At 33.0% G+C, this 20,608-nt stretch overlaps 5 protein-coding genes across 5 annotated transcripts; all 5 read left to right on the forward strand.

Moving 5' to 3' along the window:
• The first annotated feature begins 132 nt into the window (after positions 1 to 132).
• Positions 133 to 2,588, forward strand: LOC106100512 (epoxide hydrolase 3-like). The gene is made up of 6 exons (XM_013279378.1): positions 133 to 345; positions 668 to 792; positions 1,034 to 1,146; positions 1,254 to 1,422; positions 1,863 to 2,011; positions 2,271 to 2,588. The coding sequence occupies exons 1-6, from the start codon at positions 148 to 150 to the stop codon at positions 2,534 to 2,536; spliced, it is 1,020 nt and encodes a 339-aa protein (XP_013134832.1). The 5' UTR covers positions 133 to 147; the 3' UTR covers positions 2,537 to 2,588.
• Positions 2,589 to 3,013: 425 nt separating this feature from the next.
• LOC106100506 (epoxide hydrolase 1-like) lies at positions 3,014 to 6,264 on the forward strand. The gene is made up of 6 exons (XM_013279373.1): positions 3,014 to 3,831; positions 4,444 to 4,568; positions 4,812 to 4,924; positions 5,073 to 5,241; positions 5,456 to 5,604; positions 5,778 to 6,264. The coding sequence occupies exons 1-6, from the start codon at positions 3,637 to 3,639 to the stop codon at positions 6,041 to 6,043; spliced, it is 1,017 nt and encodes a 338-aa protein (XP_013134827.1). The 5' UTR covers positions 3,014 to 3,636; the 3' UTR covers positions 6,044 to 6,264.
• Positions 6,265 to 8,759: 2,495 nt separating this feature from the next.
• LOC106100534 (epoxide hydrolase 4-like) lies at positions 8,760 to 11,444 on the forward strand (the record flags this gene model as incomplete). The annotated part of the gene is made up of 6 exons (XM_013279404.1): positions 8,760 to 8,918; positions 9,529 to 9,653; positions 9,867 to 9,979; positions 10,264 to 10,432; positions 10,582 to 10,730; positions 11,066 to 11,444. Coding segments are annotated over 6 exons (981 nt in total), but the record flags the coding sequence as incomplete, so codon positions are not given.
• A 3,182-nt stretch (positions 11,445 to 14,626) lies between these two features.
• Positions 14,627 to 17,253, forward strand: LOC106100508 (epoxide hydrolase 1-like). Its single transcript, XM_013279375.1, has 6 exons — positions 14,627 to 14,906; positions 15,403 to 15,527; positions 15,641 to 15,753; positions 15,888 to 16,056; positions 16,505 to 16,653; positions 16,917 to 17,253. Exons 1-6 carry the CDS (start codon positions 14,709 to 14,711, stop codon positions 17,180 to 17,182), a joined length of 1,020 nt encoding a protein of 339 aa, XP_013134829.1. The 5' UTR covers positions 14,627 to 14,708; the 3' UTR covers positions 17,183 to 17,253.
• A 1,675-nt stretch (positions 17,254 to 18,928) lies between these two features.
• On the forward strand, positions 18,929 to 20,223 carry LOC106100537. Its single transcript, XM_013279407.1, has 2 exons — positions 18,929 to 19,670; positions 19,843 to 20,223. Exons 1-2 carry the CDS (start codon positions 19,106 to 19,108, stop codon positions 19,845 to 19,847), a joined length of 570 nt encoding a protein of 189 aa, XP_013134861.1. The 5' UTR covers positions 18,929 to 19,105; the 3' UTR covers positions 19,848 to 20,223.
• The last annotated feature ends 385 nt before the right edge of the window (positions 20,224 to 20,608 follow it).

Consider the following 20,608-nt stretch of genomic DNA (forward strand, 5'->3'; position numbering starts at 1 on the left):
ATCGCTACGTACATACACACCTTTATCTGATCTTGAACTTCCCAACTACAACACCTTGATAAATAGTACGAGCTACAATTTATCAATACTTCACGCGACACCGACAAACGAGGACGTGTATTCTGTTAGTCAGGTTATTATTTTAAAATGAATTTAACTGTTATTCAACGTTTTATTGTGGCGAATATTTTGACTGTTATTTATAGCAGCTTAATTGCAACCAGTACTTTGCTAAGTTCCTTAACATATAAACTTAGGAATTTTGGTAAACAAAAGCCGAAATTTATTCCTCCAGCTAGTCTCACCGATCCAAAGTACGGTGTACATAAATACATTAAAGCTAATGTAAGTATCATTTGCACATTATTTATTTTCTTATATTCTTACATCAGCTTTGTCTGAGCATCTTATTTTTGTTTTTTATTGAAGGTAACGATAAGGGCACTTCAGACTACAGCCTTTTAATCGGCCTATAATTTAGTCATGCCTTTAATCTATATGATCATATATGAGGCGCATGCCTAATACCGATTTTTTTTTATATTATTTTAATTGGATAGCCCGACTCGAAACTATCGGCCGATAAAGTCTATAGTCTCGGAGGGCCTAATCTAATTGTAACAATCATACTGCGATATTTTATTAAGTATCTACATATCCTTTTCAGAATGTGAAATTACATTACGTAGAGAGTGGTGATCCATCTAAACCACTGATGTTGTTCCTTCATGGATTTCCTGAGTTCTGGTACACCTGGAGGCATCAAATTGTTGAATTTAATAAAGATTACTGGTAAGTCGCATATATGAAGTACACACCAAAATAAATATTGTAATATTTGATTTTCCATTGCCTGTGTTTTCCACTCCTATGTCTCGTGGTATTCAGTTGCTGAATATGTTCTTTTTACTGTAACAAATAGGGATGACATTATGGTGTTAAATGATTATTTTCGCAGTTACGAACATTAAAGATTTTATCTACTTCTTTTGATAAATACATCAAGTATATTTTTTTTCGATGTCTGTTACAGTTGTGTGGCATTAGATATGCGTGGCTACGGAGATTCAGAAAAACCAGAAGGAATATCTTCCTATAAATTAGACGTACTCGTTGAAGATGTGCGTGATTTCGTACGGAAATTGGGTAAGTGTGGTTATAATTTGACACCCTTTTTTTTTGGAGAACATGACTAATTTTCTGGTTCTAGTTGTTTTGACTTTGAAGGTTTATTTATAATAACTCATTTTAAGGTCGGAACAAGTGCATACTGGTAAGCCATGATTGGGGTGGTATAGTGGCCAGCAAGTTTCGTGATACACATCCTGACCATGTAGATGGTATAATGATGTTCGCAAGTATAACTAGAGAATCTTGGCATCGTGAGATTTGGAGCAACCTGGAACAGCATTTTAAATCATGGTATGAATCATGCTAATATTATAAATGGGAAAGTTTAGATGGTTGGATGTTTGTTAGAGTTTGTAGCCTATTCTGCTAAACCGATTACGATCAAATTTGGTACAGATGTAGAGGATAGTCTGGAAGAACACATAGGCTACTCACTCATGTTTTTTATGCCACGCCAACGGTGTCCTGGACGAAAGCTAGTATTTTATAATTTAATAATGTAGTCAATTATTTGTCTGTGGTAATAAAAACAGTATTGGAAGTTACTTTATGTTTGTAGCATGGTTTGTCGCTGAAATTTAATTATATGTGGCGAAAGGTTGATTTGCATGACTATGATTGCATATAATACTCTATTACTTAATTATCTGTACTTATTACTTAATTTATCTATTTAAATTACTTATTTGTTACTTTTTGTCAATTATTATTGCAATAGTTTGTACTTTTAGGTATACTTTCTTTTTCCGCATGCCGAAGATACCCGAGTGGTCGATGGAGAATGGCGATTTGGAAATGTTTGAGACTTTGTTCAAACATGATGATAAAAACGTTGATAAGGATACTATCAATTGCTACAAATACACATTCAGTAAACCTGGTCAGTATAATTTTGTTACAATGTTAGTGTTGCACAACGTTATGTGTTTTTGTGTCGTAATTTATAACATGACTCAAAGTTAACCTTTAAGCTTTTTTTGTAACATAAAGTGGCAAATGACCAAGCGAGTAATTCCGCCAAAACATCGAAGCGATGCGTCTCCTCCGCCGTCACGTCCACTTTACCTTAGCATTTCCTTTTAAGAAAGGGGTGGATAAGAATAGGGAAATGGACTTTAATTGGGCCTTCATTATTTCAGGTTCCTTCTCGCCACCAGTAAATTACTATCGAGCAATCTTCTCATTGACATGCCCTGAAAAATATATAGATAATAACGTCCCAATGCTTGTGGCTAACGCGGAGAAAGACACAGCGTTAGTTCCAAATTTATTGAATCGTATGAAGGAGGAATACAAGTACATAGAAACAATGCTAGTTAAGGACAGCCATCATTTCCTACAAGAACAGGAACCACAAAAAGTCAACAAGATTATCAGAGAATTCCTTGCTAAACATAAGTTATAGGTTCAGATAATAAACAAATATGTAATGATAATATATTTACATTTTTTTTACACTGCAGTGTATTGTATTAAATATCGATTTGGCTGCAGTCCAAATAAATTATTTGTTATTAATGTTGTTTATTTAGGCAAATCGTCAACCTTTTCAGTATTTGCGAACATCCCAGATGGTATTTTACGGTTCTGAGTTTATTCAAAAATTCGGTATTGTACTCCTATCAGGCAACCGAGGGTTTACTGTTAGTTTTAACAGCGTTACGGATTAAGAAAATCAGTTTATGGTTCAAAATAATATAAGAGATTTTACAAACATTACGCATGTTATATCAACGTTTTATATTAGACTAGCTTTCGCCCGCGACTCCTTCCGCGTGATATAAAAAAAACTAAAGTGAGTAGCATATGCCTTGTTCCAGATTATCCTCTATATCTATGCCAAATTTAATTGAAATCCGTTCAACCGTTTAGGCTACAAACTCTAACAAACATACATCCATCTATCTAAACGTTCGCATTTATAATATTAGTATGACTAGTATGATTACATTTGTATTATACTTTGGCCTGGTGAACATAACGATTAGAATGACTCAGCCGTATTATAGTTCTTCAGCCTTGAGCTTCATGTCCGAAATCATAGATCACAATCCTTAATGGATTTTAGTCATTGACGAATTTAAAAAGTAGATTGGCTTATCAATATTGATGTTTGTATTCGCATGTTACGCTTTAATATTTCAAATAAAAAATAAAAAAAAAATCAATGTAAAATAAAAAAGCCTATTTTTTACAAAACTTGACATTTTTTGGGACTCTGCTTTTGTGGTAGGGAGACCTGTGTTACAAGAGGCAGTGCCTTCTTTTAATCCAAGTACTAGGAAGTTTTGTAAATGAGTGTTACATGTTTCCTAGCCCCATTACGTAACTCCACGCCAGTCCAAAAAGCGACTTATCATTCTTTACAACACTCTTAAGTAGTAATAGTCGTAACTGTTATAAATATAGCTATTACACAATGTGTTATCAATTCAGTTAGCCACCACCAAAAAACGCAGACGTCTTTGTTTCTTTACTAATGAACGCGACAGATTATTTCTAAAAATGGTTTCTAACCTTATTCAACGTTTTATAATTGCTAATATTTTAACTATCTTTTATTCTATAATAATTACAATCGTTTCTTTATCAATTTACTTAAAGAATCTTTTTATATATTCTGGTAATCAGTCGGTGTTGTCGCCTCCGGCAAGTCTTTCTGATCCAAAGTACGGTGTGCATAAATATCTAAAGGCTAACGTGAGTATTTTTTTATTTTAGTATACACTTTTGTATGTTTTTTTTTAATTCTCTGTATGTGCATGACTACGTTTTTTAGAACTTATATAGGGATACACATCTTGAAGATATAATATTGGGTTTTAATATTCACAGTCCTATTGTGGTCAAAATTGGACAAAAGTTAATTGCCAAAAGGTTTTTTTTTTAATCATGGCTTTATGCTTCTCCTCCATATTAACTGTCTGCAATTTAACAAAAAAAAATCGTAAAACTTTGCGCAAAGAACTTTTTATATGAAAATGATTAACAATTGCAACTTTTGAAAATGCCACCGTTTTGATGGGTACTTTTATAAGAAATAAATGGTCCCCACAATAGCAGAAAATAGTTATTGGCTATAGAAAATTGCATGTAATAATGACTGGCAACTGTAAAATTCCTTGTCGTTACTCGTAGGCTCATAAATGATAATAACCGATCTCGCGAGTCATTTGTCTACTTCAGATATATGATTTAAGATTACATTAATTCTATGTAGTTATTATAGTAATTAAATTAAATAATGAGATTAAAAATTATTTCTAGCAACCTAATTTATGAAAGCCAAATTTATATTTTATTTTATTTTAGAATGTAAAATTACATTATGTTGAAAGTGGTGATCCTTCCAAACCGCTCATGTTATTCCTGCACGGATTCCCGGAGTTTTGGTATTGCTGGCGACATCAAATTGTTGAATTCAATAAAAAATATTGGTAAGTAAATTAATAATAAACGGTACGGGGTGAGGATAAATTGGGATGTTTTCAAAATATGTGCCAAGTGTTACTTTTAGCACCTTTTTATAAGACACAATAAATTAACAGCCGCTACATCAGTAGAGGTGAACCTAGAAAGAGATGGAAAGGTGATATGACCAAGGATGGGGTGGTAACTGAGTTAACGGATGATGAGTTATTTGGAGGACGAAAGCTAACTAACTATAAGTATGTTTTCAGGTGTGTTGCGGTCGATATGCGAGGTTACGGAGATTCTGAGAAACCAGAGGGCCTGTCCGCATATAAAATAGATGTATTAGTAGAAGATGTGCGTGATTTTATGCGAAAATTGGGTAAAGTATTAGATATTGTAGGTCTTTTTGCAAACATTTTAAAAAGAATGAATGTATGGATTATTGTACTAACTCCAAAAAAACGCCTGAAAGAATCTAGATGAAATTAGGAATATAGATTATTCTATAAGAGTATATAATTTTGTAGGTCGCAATAAGTGCATACTGGTGGGTCACGACTGGGGTGGCATAGTGGCTACCAAGTTTCGTGATACACACCCAGAGGCATTAGACGCATTGATACTGCTTGCCAGTATCTCCAGAGAAGCGTGGAGCCGAGAGATTTGGGGTAATCTTACTCAGAATAAGAAATCATGGTATGAAATAAACTTTTGCACACTTAAATTGCACGTTAACATTTCCTTGCATGCATTTCCTGTACTGACGTTATAATTAGATTAAAATTGAAGCGAAGGTAGCCTAATGCCGAGTAAGAGAATTAACATATTTTGACTTCCATTATTATAGGAAATATAGTCCAAGAGAATAAATAAGATTATGGTATGAAGTAATTAATAAATATGTTTCCAGGTACATATTCTTTTATCGTATGCCAAAGTTAGCAGAGCTAACGGAGAAATTAACAAACATGAGAATCTTTAAAGTAGTCTTCAATAATGGTGATAAAAAACTTGACGAGAATACGCTGAAATGCTACAAATACATATATCCGACACCAGGTGAGTGTCATAAAAATATCTTCTATTATAATACTAGCTTGCGCCCGCGACTCCGTTCGCGTGGAATTAAATAAAAACAAAAGTGACTAGCTTATGTGTTCTTCCAGAATATCCTCTGCATCTATACCAAATTCAAATACTTAACTTTATGCAACTTGGTGTTCTGCTTTCAGCGTCGTTGACACCACCGATAAGTTACTACCGAGCTAACTTCCAATTGACATTCCCAGATAAGTATATAGATAATAACGTCCCGATGCTTGTAGCCAACGCTGAACTCGATGTGGCTTTAGCTCCAACATTATTGGACCGGATGAAGGAAGAATACAAATATATTGAAACAATATTGGTGAAAAACAGTCACCATTTTTACCAAGAAGAAGAACCAGAAAAAGCCAATAAGATTATAAGAGATTTTCTAGCAAAGAATAAGTTATAAATAGGATTAACTTAAATAATTGTAATTGAAATGTAAATGTGTATAACCGTCTATATTTTTAAACAAACAATGTGTTGTCTAGATTTCTCCATCGTTAGGTTGTTTTCAAATAAATGAGTTACAATTTTCGGTTTAGTTTTTTTTATGTTTGTTTTATATGTATTTCAATACGCATTATTGGTTTATACGAGTAGGTTATATGTCACGGTCATTATGATTTTTTGAAAATCATCAATAATTACCACGTGATTTTTTAAATGTGAATAAAACATTGAGACTTATTACTATTACTTTTTTTAATAATTCACCACTCTCGTTTACTAAAGTAAGAAAACAACTTTTTTTTTTACAGTTACTTTCAACTAGTAATCATACTTCATACTAATATTATAAATGCCAAAGTTTAGATGGATGGATGAATGGATATTAGAATTAGGAGTCTAAACGGCTTAACGGATTTTAATGAAATTTGGTATAGATGTAGAGGATAGTCTGGAAAAATAGATAAGCTACTCACGGGGCGAAATGATTAATACTTTTTGAGCGATTAAAGTTACTGACCATTAACAATTAAGAATACTGGCTGAAAGTGCATCGGGCATGATAGATGTAATGGCGACAATGGAATTACTGATCACATTTGTTATTGAATAGTGGAATGATGATGTTATAATAAAATCAACTAGGTTTCGCTCACGACTCCATCCGCGTGGAATCGTAAAAATCGAAAGTGAGTAGCCTATGTGTTCCACACTATCCTCTACATCTATACCAAATTTCATCGAAATCCGTTCAGCTGTTTAGGCTTTATAACGCATCCGCAATTGCAGAGGTCTATGGGCAGCGGTCGCTTCGCCACTTTGGCGATTTCAGGTAGCCGCTTGCTCGTTTGCCACCTTAAGTTATAAAAAAAGGGTACAAACTCTAACAAACATTCATCCATCCATCTATATATATCTTTCACATTTATAATATTATAGAATAGAATAGTATGATTGGTAAATCTCTGTAAATGTTTGTAATCTGAGTTTGCATTTGATTAGATTGTGTTGTGCAGTTTTCATTTAAGATGGTGGTCAAGTAAGAATGATGTTACTAACGTTACGCGATTGTTATTACATTATCTCCGACATTTCTGCCTTCGGAATTAATTCTACACATCGCTCATCACTCCGAGAAACTAATTTTTATACGGCTATAACTCAAATGTATCCTTACGCTGGCGGCACCAATATTTGACATTACATTGCGCAAGATTAATATACTTTGTATGTTTTTTATACTACGCGGACGAAGTCACGAGAATAGATAAGTAATCATACTAATATTATAAATGCGAAAGTTTAGATGGATGTATGTTTGTCAGGGTTTGTAGCCTAAACCGCTTAACAGATCTCGATATAATTTGGCGTAGACGTAGAGGATAGTCTGGAAAAACGCATGGGCTCTTCGTTTACCTGGGCTACGTTGTTTTTTTTAATTCCACGCAGACGGAGTCGCGGGCGAAAGCTAGTAATAAGTGACATGAATAGACAATGATGATGACAACGTATCGAAAAGTGAAAATCTCTCATCATCATTAAAATAGTTATCAATAAAAAAAATGTCATCCTTTAACCAAAAATGTTGTGTAATGTAATAAAAGTACATAGAGTACATCTTAATAGATAAGACAAGTTGTAAAAAGATTATTATTGAATGAAATGCAAATATGACACATGACATGATCAGGAAAATCGATAATGTAGTTATTTCTATAATTTAAAACAATAACAACTTTTAACTAGAAGACAATTTCATGTAGACATTTTTCTTACAATTTTCTGCTTCTCTACCATTTTCTTATATTCGATGCAAATGGTCACATAACAGACAACATGCACATTACGCCGAATTGGATTTGTTTTTGTTGACACTTTATTACTGTAAAAACTTACTTATATATTTTTTTTACATAATATGATATAGTAGCGAAAAATTATTATATTTAAAAGATTCTTTTAAAAATTCTCTTCTCGCAAAGTTTTAAAACTCAACGCTATTGGTAAAGGCACGTGATATGTAGATGTAATCACTTTTTAATTTTTGATAACTCTGAGAACCAATCAAATGCTTTGTTATTGTTTGATGACGTCACAACACTCTGGTACACACCGGCCGCGTTTTAGTTGCATGAAAATCATTGTGATTTTATTTGATATTTTTTTTAGCTCAATGGTTGATTTTTTCCTTATCAATTATTTCTTTGTTGTTATCTCACAACTAACAAGAAGAAAAGTTTTAAAAAAGTTGCACATTCTCAATTGAATCTTAAACTTTCCTGCATGTAATAACTCACCCATCACACACAAGATAACTGTCAACATTAGTTTTTTTACGTCTTGTCCATATTCTATTGCAAACTATTTTTATTGACTGCGGTTTAACATTTTATGGATTTTACATCCAATGCAAATAAGAATCGACTTAATCAAGCGAATTTTTTTCTTCTGAAACTCCTATTAGTTATGTGTTCAAGTGGTATTAATGCTTTGTAATACCTACAGCATTATCTGACCTCGAACTTGTCAATCTATACGGAACACCTTGATAAATGTTATAAATACTTATAACTACTTATTTTCATTTAACAATCTTACGGAGGACGCCTTAGATTAACAGACGTCTCTTTTGTCACACTTACGTAGTCAAAATAATAGTTTTTTAACATGAATTTCACTATTATTCAACGTTTTGCTGCTTAGTTACAATCGTTATTTTACTGCGTTCTTTAAGATATAAACTTAAAAGTTTCGGTAGACAAAAGCCGAAATTAAATCCACCCGCAAGTCTGACCGATCCAAGGTACGGTGTGCATAAATATATAAGGGCTAATGTGAGTATATTTATACTATATTTATGTTCCTATATTCAGCACCATGTTATATAATATAGACAAGGTTATTGGTAATTTGATGTATTCCCGTTAGGAGGTAATAGACGGATTCATTTGTCATAATGTTGACCCCTATGTGCATTATACAAAAGTTAACCATTTTTGAGTAATCTTAATTTTTCGATTCTTTATTATTTATTTAAAAAAACTATAAATGATAACTTAATATTTTCTACAGATTTGTAAAAACTATTAAACACTGATTATTTTACAATATATTATAAAAACACCAGTTATCTGTCTAAATTCAAAAATGCGAGATAAGGAACCATTGTACGGCAATATTTTTCGAAAACCCCATCCACTGAAATGCCTTAAAAACTAAAAAATGCTATGGAACTTTTTTTAAAAATCTGCCCGTTTTCTTAGCTCTCTAAAAATGCATAACAAACTTCTTCCAAAGAAACTGAAAAAAAAAAACATGATTTCAAAGAAATGCGGCGGTAATTTGTACGGGAACTAAAATTATGGTTGCTTTTGAAGAATTTCATAAAAGTAATTTAAAACAATAACGAACGTAAAATAAACCAAAAATGTATTTTTTTTTCAGAATGTGAAATTACATTATGTGGAGAATGGTGATCCATCTAAACCTCTAATGCTGTTCATTCATGGATGCCCAGAGTTTTGGTATTCTTGGCGACATCAAATTGTTGAATTTAAAAAAGATTATTAGTAAGTCCCACATGAAATTATTGTCATTGTAAACATGAAGTTTTAACAAAGTTTTTGTTGTGTCCGATTCTATTTTTATTTCTTTGACTCTCTTTCAGTTTTCTTAGTTGAGTTTTTAATTTTAAGGATTTTCTCTTGTAGAAATGGACTTTAGTTGAGAAAGATCTAAAACCATTATTGTTACATATTTATTTCTTACCTTCTATGTTACAGTTGTGTGGCAGTAGATATGCGTGGCTACGGAGATTCAGAGAAACCAGAAGGAATATCTTCGTACAATCTAGACATACTTGTTGAAGATGTGCGTGATTTTATACGGAAACTAGGTGAGTGTATTTGTAATTGGTCATTTTTCCATATGTCCTTTTGTTTATAAAGCCTGTGGAATGCCTTTTTTATCAATGGCGTGATTTTTTTTTAAATACTAGTAGATTTTTGTTAATTTACTAATATTTCCTTTAACCATTTCAACTAAACTGTAGGCTTGTGCTAGGATATGGTTCACGACAATAGTCGTATGGCGGGAATCGAACCCTTGACCGCAAGGTCGGTAGTCCGTACCTCAAACCATTAGGCTAATGGCGATTAAGTACGTAAATTTTATTTTAAGGTCGAAACAAATGCATTCTTGTAAGCCATGACTGGGGCGGCATAGTTGCAAGCAAGTTTCGTGACACACATCCTAACTATGTAGATGGTATAATGATGTTCGCAAGTATAACCAGGGAAACGTGGCATAAGGCGATTTGGAGTAACCTTAATCAGCACTTACGTTCATGGTAAGAATATTTGTTTATAATTTAGAAAATGAAATTTTACGAGACCTTTTTTGTCGCTTAATAATTATGTAGTCGATTTGTTAATGAAACTATGTTGGATTTTTTACTTTTTGTCATTCAATAAACATTGCGATACGTTATGCTTTTAGGTATACTTTCTTTTTCCTCATGCCAAAGCTACCGGAGTGGGCGTTTGAAATGGGCAACTTACAAATGTTTGATACTATGTTTCAATACGGTGATAAAAATGCCGATGCGAATACTATTGCATGCTACAAATATACTTTCAGTAAACCAGGTAAGTACATATTACAATAGAATAATAAATTTTAGAAGTTTCATTGTGATTAAGCAATTTTTCACGTTTGGTTCACACTCTTGATTAAGCTGCAAGCCAATCTTCCATTTACTTATATTAAAATTACAACAAAGGAAAATTTGCTTAGCAGAGCAAAGAACGTGTCCATAGTATATGAATCTACTTCAAATAAAAATGTTAAAACTTCAGACATAATCGTAATTTCTGCCACCAGTATTGGTCAATTTTCTGCCGTAACTCACCGCCTTTAAAGTCGAAAATGTAAATTTAATGCATTCTTATCATGTTTTACTATCACATACTTTTTATTTAAGGTTCCTTCACGGCACCAGTAAACTATTACCGGGCACTCTTCTCATTGACATGTCCTGAAAAATATAAAGATGATAATGTTCCAATGCTTTTGGCGAACCCGGAGAAAGATTTGGCATTGGATCCAATTTTATTGGACCGTATAAAGGAGGAATACAAATACATTGAAACAATGCTAGTTAAGGGCAGCTATCATTTCTTACAAGAACAGGAACCAGAAAGAGTTAACAAGATTATGAGAGAGTTTCTTGCTAAGCATAAGTTGTAAATTCTGATTTAGATAGTACTCAAATGTAATGGAGATATTAGAATGTATACCTTTTTTCTTTTTGTACTCTGCAGTGCATTGTATTAAATGTTGATTAGCGTGTGTTCCAAATAAATAATTCGTTGCAAATTCTGCTGGTTTTAATTTATACAGTATTCTCCTGTGTGTATAAATTTTCTCGCCATTAAACATATGGGGTACATATTTTGAATAAAAACCCTAATGTGGGAAAGAGAACATAAGTTGCTACCAACATCAAGGAAACAAGATTGCCAAGGTTTGTCATGTCATGTCAGTTTGACATCTGCTATTGGTAATTTGACAAATGTAAACAATAAAACAAAATTTTCATAATTTCATGCGGATGAAGCCGCACGGGAACATCTAGTTCTAAATTTTTATAGATACCTTTGCATTGTAATAAAAAGCATATTACATCAGTTGTTGACTAGTTTTATTATTCCATTTTTAAAGACAATGAGAATGTGAAAATGAACCGCAGATTTATTATCTTCTACGTTAATCTTTATCAGTTTGAGCCATCTATCAACAAAATAATTGACTCGTTGTAATGTCGCCATCTATCGGCAAAACACTTAATTAGTCGTCATGTACATGCTTTTTACTATTCATCAATAGATCGCGCTCGAAGTAAATTAATAAGACACATGCTTTTGGCTATTTGCCAACAGGTGGCGTTAATTATGATTATATCAAAAGCAGCAAATAATTATACACAACGTTCTCAACACATACCATTTCACATAATGATATATTCTAACTTCTCAAATCTCTAGTTTATACGTAACGTATAAGACGCATCCATCGCTTGCAAATAAAATAAATGCTAACTATCTAACGAGAAAGTGTATCACAAACCAAAAGCTTTAAGAACTTAAAGCAAAGAATGATTTGACTACACCTATCGTCATGAAACCGGCAAGGATGCGGAAATACATTTTCCTACGAAGGGGACAAGAGGCGTGCGAAAGTCGACATGTACCCGTCTTGTATCATACGTTGATATTTTATTGGCGCGTGTCAGTATCTCTCATGCCAGCTGCTACACCGTTTTACTGGCATGTGTATTTCCGGTTTCAGGTTCATCTACTAATTTGCCTATAGTGAGATATTTTATCTTGTAATCAAACGGTATGTACATTGCTATACATAGGAAGCTATCGTAAATCCGTAACTGATATAATTATTTCACAATAATAGTAGTGAATATTTAAGAATTAAGTATTCGCTATCAAGCTTTTATCTCCATATCAGATATTAATTTGTATTTTGTACACAAAGTGCGCGGTAACGTCCGGTTTTTAAATGTGGTGTAATATTTGATAGTTGGCAAGGCAAAGTACGTATGTATCGTGGAAGTAAATTATGAAATTAATAGCTTACGCTCGCGACTTCGTCCGCATGGAATTAAAAAAAAAACAGATGCAAGTAGTCTATGTGTTCTTCTAAACTATCCAATACATCTATGCCAAGTTTCATCGATATCCGTTCAGCCCTTTAAGCTACAAACTTTAACAAACATCCATCCTTCTAAACTTTCGCATTTAAAATATTAGTATGATAACTCCGGAATGGCTGTTTGAGACTTTTCTGGAAGGGTCTTGGTGTACGCGGGATTATTATAGTTAGATTACGTTTTTTTCAGCTGGCTACAATATCGATCACATTTGAAATGTTATCAGACAGTAGCTCAGGCCTGGATTGTATGGACTCACTGGCGCAAGGTTTATTAAAACAGTTTTATTCTATGCTAACGAAGTTTGCGGGCGAAGTTCGTACATAATTAAAATGATGTAGTAAACCTATATACTACATTTCTAAATAATAGTTAAATGAGAACGATGTAAGGAAAGTTTAACGAGACCTTACAAATATGCTAATTGTATGACATCGTATCGTCGTGATTGCACGTTTAAATAAAACACTATTTATAAGCTTATTTCAATCTGAACGTGTTATATGTAATGTGGTGATAAATGGAACTACAACCTTTGTTTTGCTTGCTGGCGGACAAAATCAAGCAATTGATATTGTGTCTGCCTGCTAGCTACATTATACCAGGGTCACATAAGCACAGTACAGTTAGAAAGTATCGCAGGTCACTGGCTCCAGCCAGTATTCACATTATGTCAGTTGAATTTCTGTCTAATGTGGAGAGCTACTGTCCAACTGTACTGGCCAAGTGTAAACTAAACATTAATAAGCGGCAACGCCACTTACAGAGAACATAATCCGTCCGGCTACTTATTATTACGTATCCTAGGTACAGTTCAGAAATGTGCTGTACAAGTCGGAAGTAATATCCAAAAACGATAATAAACACACGAAAACAATTATACCTTTGTAACACTGTAATCACACACCTATAAAAGATACATATTTGTATAAACAAATTAAACACTGAATCTTTGTATTTACACTTATTTTATTAAAAACATCCATCGATATTTTTAATTAAAATTAAAGCAATTTTTGAAAATCTTATTGCGTAATATGACGAAGATTTGACACATCTTTTTAATATTTATAAAGCTTTTTTTTTACCACAAAACACATTTACTCTTCAAGCTTCACTGAAACGTAATGATGACATGGTTATTTCATAAAAGGCCAATCAATACATAAAGCCTCCTTCATACTTTTACCTTTTCTTACTGTACTTTTAATGAATGCAATCTTGCTAATATCATAAATGCGAAAGTTTAGACGGATGTTTGTTAGACTTTGAAGCCTAAACTGCTGAATTGATCTCCATCAAAGGTATAGATGTCTACTTTTTTTTTAAATAATAATAATAACAATTTATTACTTAAAATCATACATATTTTACAAGTAGATTTCTGGTGCTGGGACATTCTTGTAAGTAAGTTATTTACTTGTGACAGAATGTCCCGTTCTTCCATAGCATACATTACATTTTGCTTGTATCTAACAGTTATACATTTTAAAGATTTTTTTTATAATTTCCTTCTTTTCTTTTCACTTTTGTTTTTTTAATACCATGCGGACGGAGTCGGAGGCGAAAGCTATTATTACAATATAATGCCTGAAGACTAAATTATCTACCACCATAGGTTAGACAACTTTATATTTACTGCAGCTTAAAGTTTTTAGAATGCCAGACATTTCAAACAAGGCTAGTATTCTTAATGTTCAATGCGTCAAATGTTCCTTTATTCGATCGTGTCATAACAGTGTGTATAAACGCCTTTATCTGACCTTGAACTTAGTCAAACAGTACCGGACACCTTGATTAATATAAGGAGGTACACGAGGTATTTATTAATTGTGCGATCGACACCGCTAAAATAGGACGTCTCTTCGCCACTTTAATGTAAACAAACCATATTTTTAAAATGAGTTGCATAGTTATTTTCCGTTTTATTGCAACGATTCTTTTAGTTTTTATTTATAGTTTCATATTTTTATTCGTTGTTTTATTCGGTACATTAAAGTATCATCTTAAGTATTTGTGTAGACAAAAGCCTAAAATAGTTAAACCAGCCAGTCTTACGGATCCAAAATATGGCGAGCATAAATATATTAAGGCCAATGTGAGTATCAATGTTACAATACTTATTCCACAACATCCGCCTTATATTACTAGCTGTTTCCGTGTGGCTCTTCCGCATGAAATTATAAAAATTCTATTACAGTTTACATTTGTCAAATTATCAACAGCAAATGTCAAAATGTCATGACTTGATATCAAACTATAGCAACCTTGCTTCCTTGATGTTGGCAGCAAGTTATGGTCTCTTTCCCACATTAGGGTCTTTATCCAAAATATTTACCTCTAAGTTTGACGGCGGGAAAATATATAGCCTAAAGCGTGATGTTAGTGTAGGGCTTTTTATTAAAAAAAGAGTTATTGGAAAATATGCTGAAATTGCTGACATCTTAGGTAACAAAGAAGTGTGTGTTTACGCTTTATTATAATAATACAGAAGTATAGATTATCTTATTTTTGTTTTTTATTGAATGCGATAAGCTAAAGTAACAATATTTTTCGTGTAATTTCATCACTAAACATTAATCTATTCGTTTCAGAATGTGAAATTGCATTATGTAGAGAGCGGCGATCCATCTAAACCGTTAATGCTGTTCATTCATGGATTCCCAGAGTTTTGGTATACTTGGCGACATCAAATTGTTGAATTTAATAAAGAGTACCGGTAAGTCGCAGTCGATTTTGTAAATAATATATATCTAACATAACAAAATTACCTGATGAAGCCCCAGACTTTTGCCACATTTTTGCATCTATCTAACTATGTATATGTTACAGGGTAGTGGCAATAAATTTGCGTGGATATGCTGGTTCAGATAAACCAAAAGGAATATCATCATACAAATTAGACGTACTCGTTGAAGACGTGCGTGATTTTATACGGAATTTAGGTAAGTGTGATTTAATAATCACGGTCACATTTTTTATCGACAATGTTCTAATTTTAAATAGGTACTTAATCATAACGCCAACTGTTGTATTTTGTTCTGGCATACTGTTTTTAATAATAACCGTTTATTTTAAGGTAGCAGCAAATGCATAATTGTAAGTCATGACTGGGGTGGCATAGTGGCGAGCAGATTTCGTGACACATATCCTGAATGTGTCTCAGGTCTTGTGATGTTTGCGAGCATGTGTAAGGAATCCTGGCAACGGGATATTTGGAATAATTGCAAACAGCATTTTGGCGCATGGTAATATTATAATCTTACTAATATTATAAATGTGAAAGTTTAGTAGGATATATGAACGGTAAACATCCATCCATCCATCTAAACTTTCGTTAACAAACAGGGTTTGTTGCTTTCCAGAACGGATATCGATGATTCCGCGCAGATTGAGTTATGGGCGAAAGCTAGTGCTTCTATAATACAAATTAGTAAATTGTTTATAAGTAGTCTTATAAAAATAATATTAGAAGTAACTTGATGTTTGTAGCGTGAGTTTCTCACTGACTTTAATGTTATTGATAAAAATTTGGTTTGCATGACTGTAGATAAAGTTGCATATATTATAGTTCTCTTGTCAATTTATTTAGCAAATATTGCTTCGGCGTTTTTCCTATTATATTAAACGTGTATTTTACTATAGAACTAGTTCTTCGGTATTTAATATTTTTGATAATTAATTTAATTATTTTAGGTACACTTTCTTCTTCCTCGTGCCTAAGTTACCTGAGTGGTGGTTCGAGATGGGCAATTTAGAAGTTTATGAGTGGATATTCAAACAGGAGGGTAAAAATGTTGACGAAGATACTATCAATTGCTACAAATACACTTTCAGTAAACCTGGTTAGTATACCATTTGTCTATAATTTTGATTCCACTACAACGTTATTTGCATTTGCCATGACTGAAAGTTAACCTATTAGGTTAGTTTCAAATATTTTAAATGTAAAGATTACAAGGAACTGAGAAATATTGTATGTGGAGAAAGAGAACAAATCTATTTTATAAAAGTTCGAATTCATTTGCATATTGCACTTCTAAAGAAATGTATATCTAACTGCTTACGTTTTTGTTCTGTTTTATTTTAATTGTAATCATCATTTTAGGTTCCTTCACGCCACCTATAAACTACTACCGATCGGTCTTCTCATTAACAACTAAAAGAAATAATATAGATAATAATGTACCAATGCTTGTGGCTAATGCTGCAAAAGATTCATCATTACTTCCAAACTTATTGAATCGTATGAAGGAGGATTACAAGTATATTGAAACAAAACTACTTGAGGACTGCTATCATTTCTTCCAGGAACATGAACCAGAATTAATCAACAAACTTATAAGAGAGTTCCTAGTTAAGCATAAGTTATAAATTCATATTATAATTAGTTTATATTGTAAAACATTTTCTTTTTATACTCTGTAGTGTGTATTTAATGTTAAATTGTGTGTGGCCTAAATAAATTATTTGTCATAAGTTCTGTTTTAATTTTATTACTTCTAAATTTTGTGTTTTCGGATGTAACAAATGGTATTTTATGAGTCTGGATGCCAGGTTTATTCTGAAATTCAGAATTTGAATTCTATCGAATTTCTATTACAAAATTGTAAGTTTGTTATTTGTCCAGCCTTATGTTTAAAAACCGGAAGGTCGATTTTGTGAAATTTTTAAGGCAAATTTTGAGAAATGAAAATTACAACATATTTTTCCAGGATTATGTAAGTTATATTTTCAATTTCAACAAAAATCATGTTCGTTAACGTTGTCCTTTGGAGTAGGCGGATGTGACGTTAAAATGACTCGGCTTAATTTATAACTTTATAAGTATTTTTCCGCCTTGGGATTTACGTTCAAAATCAAACACCACAGACTATAAAGGACATTAATCAGTAACATATTCTAGTCGGTTGTTTATATCATAATAAACTTTTGTTTTTCGCATTTAGCGCTTTTGGTATTTCTTACCTGACTGTAAAAATTAACTAATAATAAAATCCCCGTCCATCTGCACCAATATTACAAAGAGGAAAACTTTGTTTTTTTTTTTTTTTTATTGTAATGAAATAACCCAAAAACTACTGGACAGATTTTAAAAATTCTTTCACCATTAATAAGCTACGTTGTCAGCGAGTAACTAGGCTGAGTAATAGACTATATTTTATAAAACAATTTTAATTTCACGCAGACGGAGTCGCGGGCGAAAGCTAGCGTGGTATAAAAAAAAACAAAAGTAGCCTACGTGTTCTTCCAAACCATCATCTACATTAATCTAGGTTTTTTATTGAGATCCGTTCCGTCGTTTAGACCTTAAACTACAACAAACATCCATTCATTCATTAAAACTATCGCATTTATAATATTCACAAGATAAGATTATGTAAATCTTCGTCAGTCAAATATTTATATTATTGCTATAAATATAGTTATTACACAATGTGTTATCAAGTCGACCAGCCAAATCGAACAACGTGGACATCAGTGTACTAATGACTCAGCGGATTCATTGTAAAAATGGTTTTTACCAATTTATTCAAGGTTATTCAATGTTTTATCACTGCTAACATAATTTATTAAGGTTTCAATTGTTTCTTTATTGATTCTCGCGAGGAATCCATTCATAAGTTCTGGTAAATAGTCGATATTGTTGCCTCCGGCAAGTCTTTTCGGTACAAATATGTAGACTTCCTAGGCGTCACTAGCCAGGAGGGGTGGGGGGCGGCCAGTGGTCAAGTTGACTAGTAGTAAAAGAATATTTATTCCAATGAGAATGTTTATTACAGTTTTATCTTAATGTATGAACTAGCTTTTGCCCGCGACTCCGTCCGCGCAGAATTAAAAAAGAACAAAAGTGAATAGCCTATGTGTTCTTCCAGACTTTCCTCTATATCTATACCAAATTTTATCGAAATCCGTTCAGCCGTTTAGGCTACAGACTAACAAACATCCATCCATCCATCTAAACTTTCGCATTTATAATATTAGTATGATATGATTAGTATGATATTATTAACAACTAGCTTTCGTACGCGACACCGTCCGCGTGTAATTAAAATAAGTAAGTAGCCTTTGTGTTCTTCCGTACTATGACTTACATCTATGCCTTATTAAGAACTACGAGGGTGAATCAAAAAGTTCTTAGAAGTGCATGTATATGAAACCTTTTTGGATCAAGTTCGATATTCAAATTAAAGAGTGTCTATCACACTATATTTATGCACACTGTCACTTGTTTTTGTCAGTTCGTTCGCATATAATATTTTTTTTTGTGCAACGAGTTGCTAATAAGTCAAAATTATGGATAAGAGTGAGTTACGTGCGGTGATAAAATATCTCAGTTTGAAAAAAATGTCTACGAAGGAAATTTTTTTGGATATTCAGCAGACATTAGGGGGTGATGCTGTACCCTATTCTACGGTTGCGTACTGGGTGGCTGAATGTAAAAGAGGTAGATCAAGCTGTAAAGATGACCCGCGTTCTGGGCGGCCTTCAACCTCCGTTACAGAAGAAAATGTCAAAAAGGTTGAGAATCTGGTTTTGGAAGACAGAAGAATGACTATAAAACATATAGCTGAGACCCTAAAGATATCTTTTGGTAGCATTCAATCCATTTTAATTGATTCACTGGGGTTCAAAAAAGTGTCTGCAAGATGGGTGCCACGAATGTTAACCGAAGAAAACAAAAAGCGACGTTTGGAAATTTCCAAGCGTAATCTCGGAATGTTCCAGCGTGATTCGGATAATTTTTACCGTCGTCTTGTCACCATGGATGAAACGTGGGTCCACCATTTTGATCCTGAAACTAAAAGACAAAGCATGTCTTGGAAACGGCCATCCTCTCCATCCGTCAAGAAATTTCGAGTTGCTCCTACCGCTGGCAAAGTTATGGCCTCTGTGTTCTGGGATAGTGAAGGAATCTTTTTTATTGAGTACATGCCAAAAGGCCAGACGATTACTGGACCCTATTAAGGTTTAAGGTTTTCAGGCACTTTCGGGATTAAATTATAAATTTAATCCCGAAAGTGCGTGAAGCGATTAAAGAAAAACGTCGTGGAAAACTGTCGTTGGGCGTGTTGTTCCTTCAAGATAACGCTCCTGCTCATCGATCGGAAGTTGCGCTCAACGCAATCCGCTGTGCTGGCTTCAATCTCCTTGACCACCCACCATATTCTCCGGACTTAGCTCCAAGTGATTTTCACTTATTTCCAAAATTAAAAGAGGAAATTCGTGAAACAAAATTTCACGATAATGACGCGGTTATAGCTGCCGTAGAGGACTTTTTCGAGAGCCAAGAAAATAATTTTTTTTCACAAGGAATAAGGAAGTTAGAAACGCGTTATTCTAAATGCATTGCATTGGAGGGAGATTATGTAGAAAAATAAAATATTATTATTTAAATTTTTGCATTTTTTAATATTGATTCCAAGAATTTTTTGATTCACCCTCGTAGTCGAGTCTAGAGTTTTTGCATTTAGGCGGCAAACTATAACTATCCGTCCATCTATCTAAACTTTGGCATTTATAATATAAGTAACTTGTAATTTTTACTTTTCTTTTATGAGTAGGCAATGACTTTTTACTAATCATTGTGTGTTATAAAGAAGAGATGGTGAGGACTTAACATAAAATAGACTGGGAGAAAGATCTTGCTTGTATACATTAATATTGTATTATCTGTAACATTCATGTAACAATGACTAATATAACGGCAAAATTACTTATCATTATAAGTAGGCCTATAAATTGCAAGTCATGTATCTAAGTCAGATAATTGGATTATAATAATTGTATGTAAATATT

This window comes from Papilio polytes, unplaced genomic scaffold (assembly GCF_000836215.1).
Source record: "Papilio polytes unplaced genomic scaffold, Ppol_1.0 DF824047.1, whole genome shotgun sequence".
Taxonomy (NCBI): Eukaryota; Metazoa; Arthropoda; class Insecta; order Lepidoptera; family Papilionidae; genus Papilio; species Papilio polytes.

Excerpts from the sequence above, each read along its gene's own strand:
- LOC106100508 (XM_013279375.1), top strand. The coding sequence starts at position 14,709 with ATGAGTTGCATAGTTATTTTCCGTTTTATTGCAACGATTCTTTTAGTT. Across the intron at positions 14,907-15,402 it reads ATAAATATATTAAGGCCAAT|AATGTGAAATTGCATTATGT; the intron begins GTGAGTATCAAT and ends TATTCGTTTCAG. Across the intron at positions 15,754-15,887 it reads TGATTTTATACGGAATTTAG|GTAGCAGCAAATGCATAATT; the intron begins GTAAGTGTGATT and ends GTTTATTTTAAG.
- LOC106100537 (XM_013279407.1), top strand. The coding sequence starts at position 19,106 with ATGGATAAGAGTGAGTTACGTGCGGTGATAAAATATCTCAGTTTGAAA.
- LOC106100512 (XM_013279378.1), top strand. The coding sequence starts at position 148 with ATGAATTTAACTGTTATTCAACGTTTTATTGTGGCGAATATTTTGACT. Across the intron at positions 1,423-1,862 it reads GAACAGCATTTTAAATCATG|GTATACTTTCTTTTTCCGCA; the intron begins GTATGAATCATG and ends TTGTACTTTTAG. Across the intron at positions 2,012-2,270 it reads ATACACATTCAGTAAACCTG|GTTCCTTCTCGCCACCAGTA; the intron begins GTCAGTATAATT and ends TCATTATTTCAG.
- LOC106100506 (XM_013279373.1), top strand. The coding sequence starts at position 3,637 with ATGGTTTCTAACCTTATTCAACGTTTTATAATTGCTAATATTTTAACT. Across the intron at positions 4,925-5,072 it reads TGATTTTATGCGAAAATTGG|GTCGCAATAAGTGCATACTG; the intron begins GTAAAGTATTAG and ends ATAATTTTGTAG. Across the intron at positions 5,605-5,777 it reads ATACATATATCCGACACCAG|CGTCGTTGACACCACCGATA; the intron begins GTGAGTGTCATA and ends TTCTGCTTTCAG.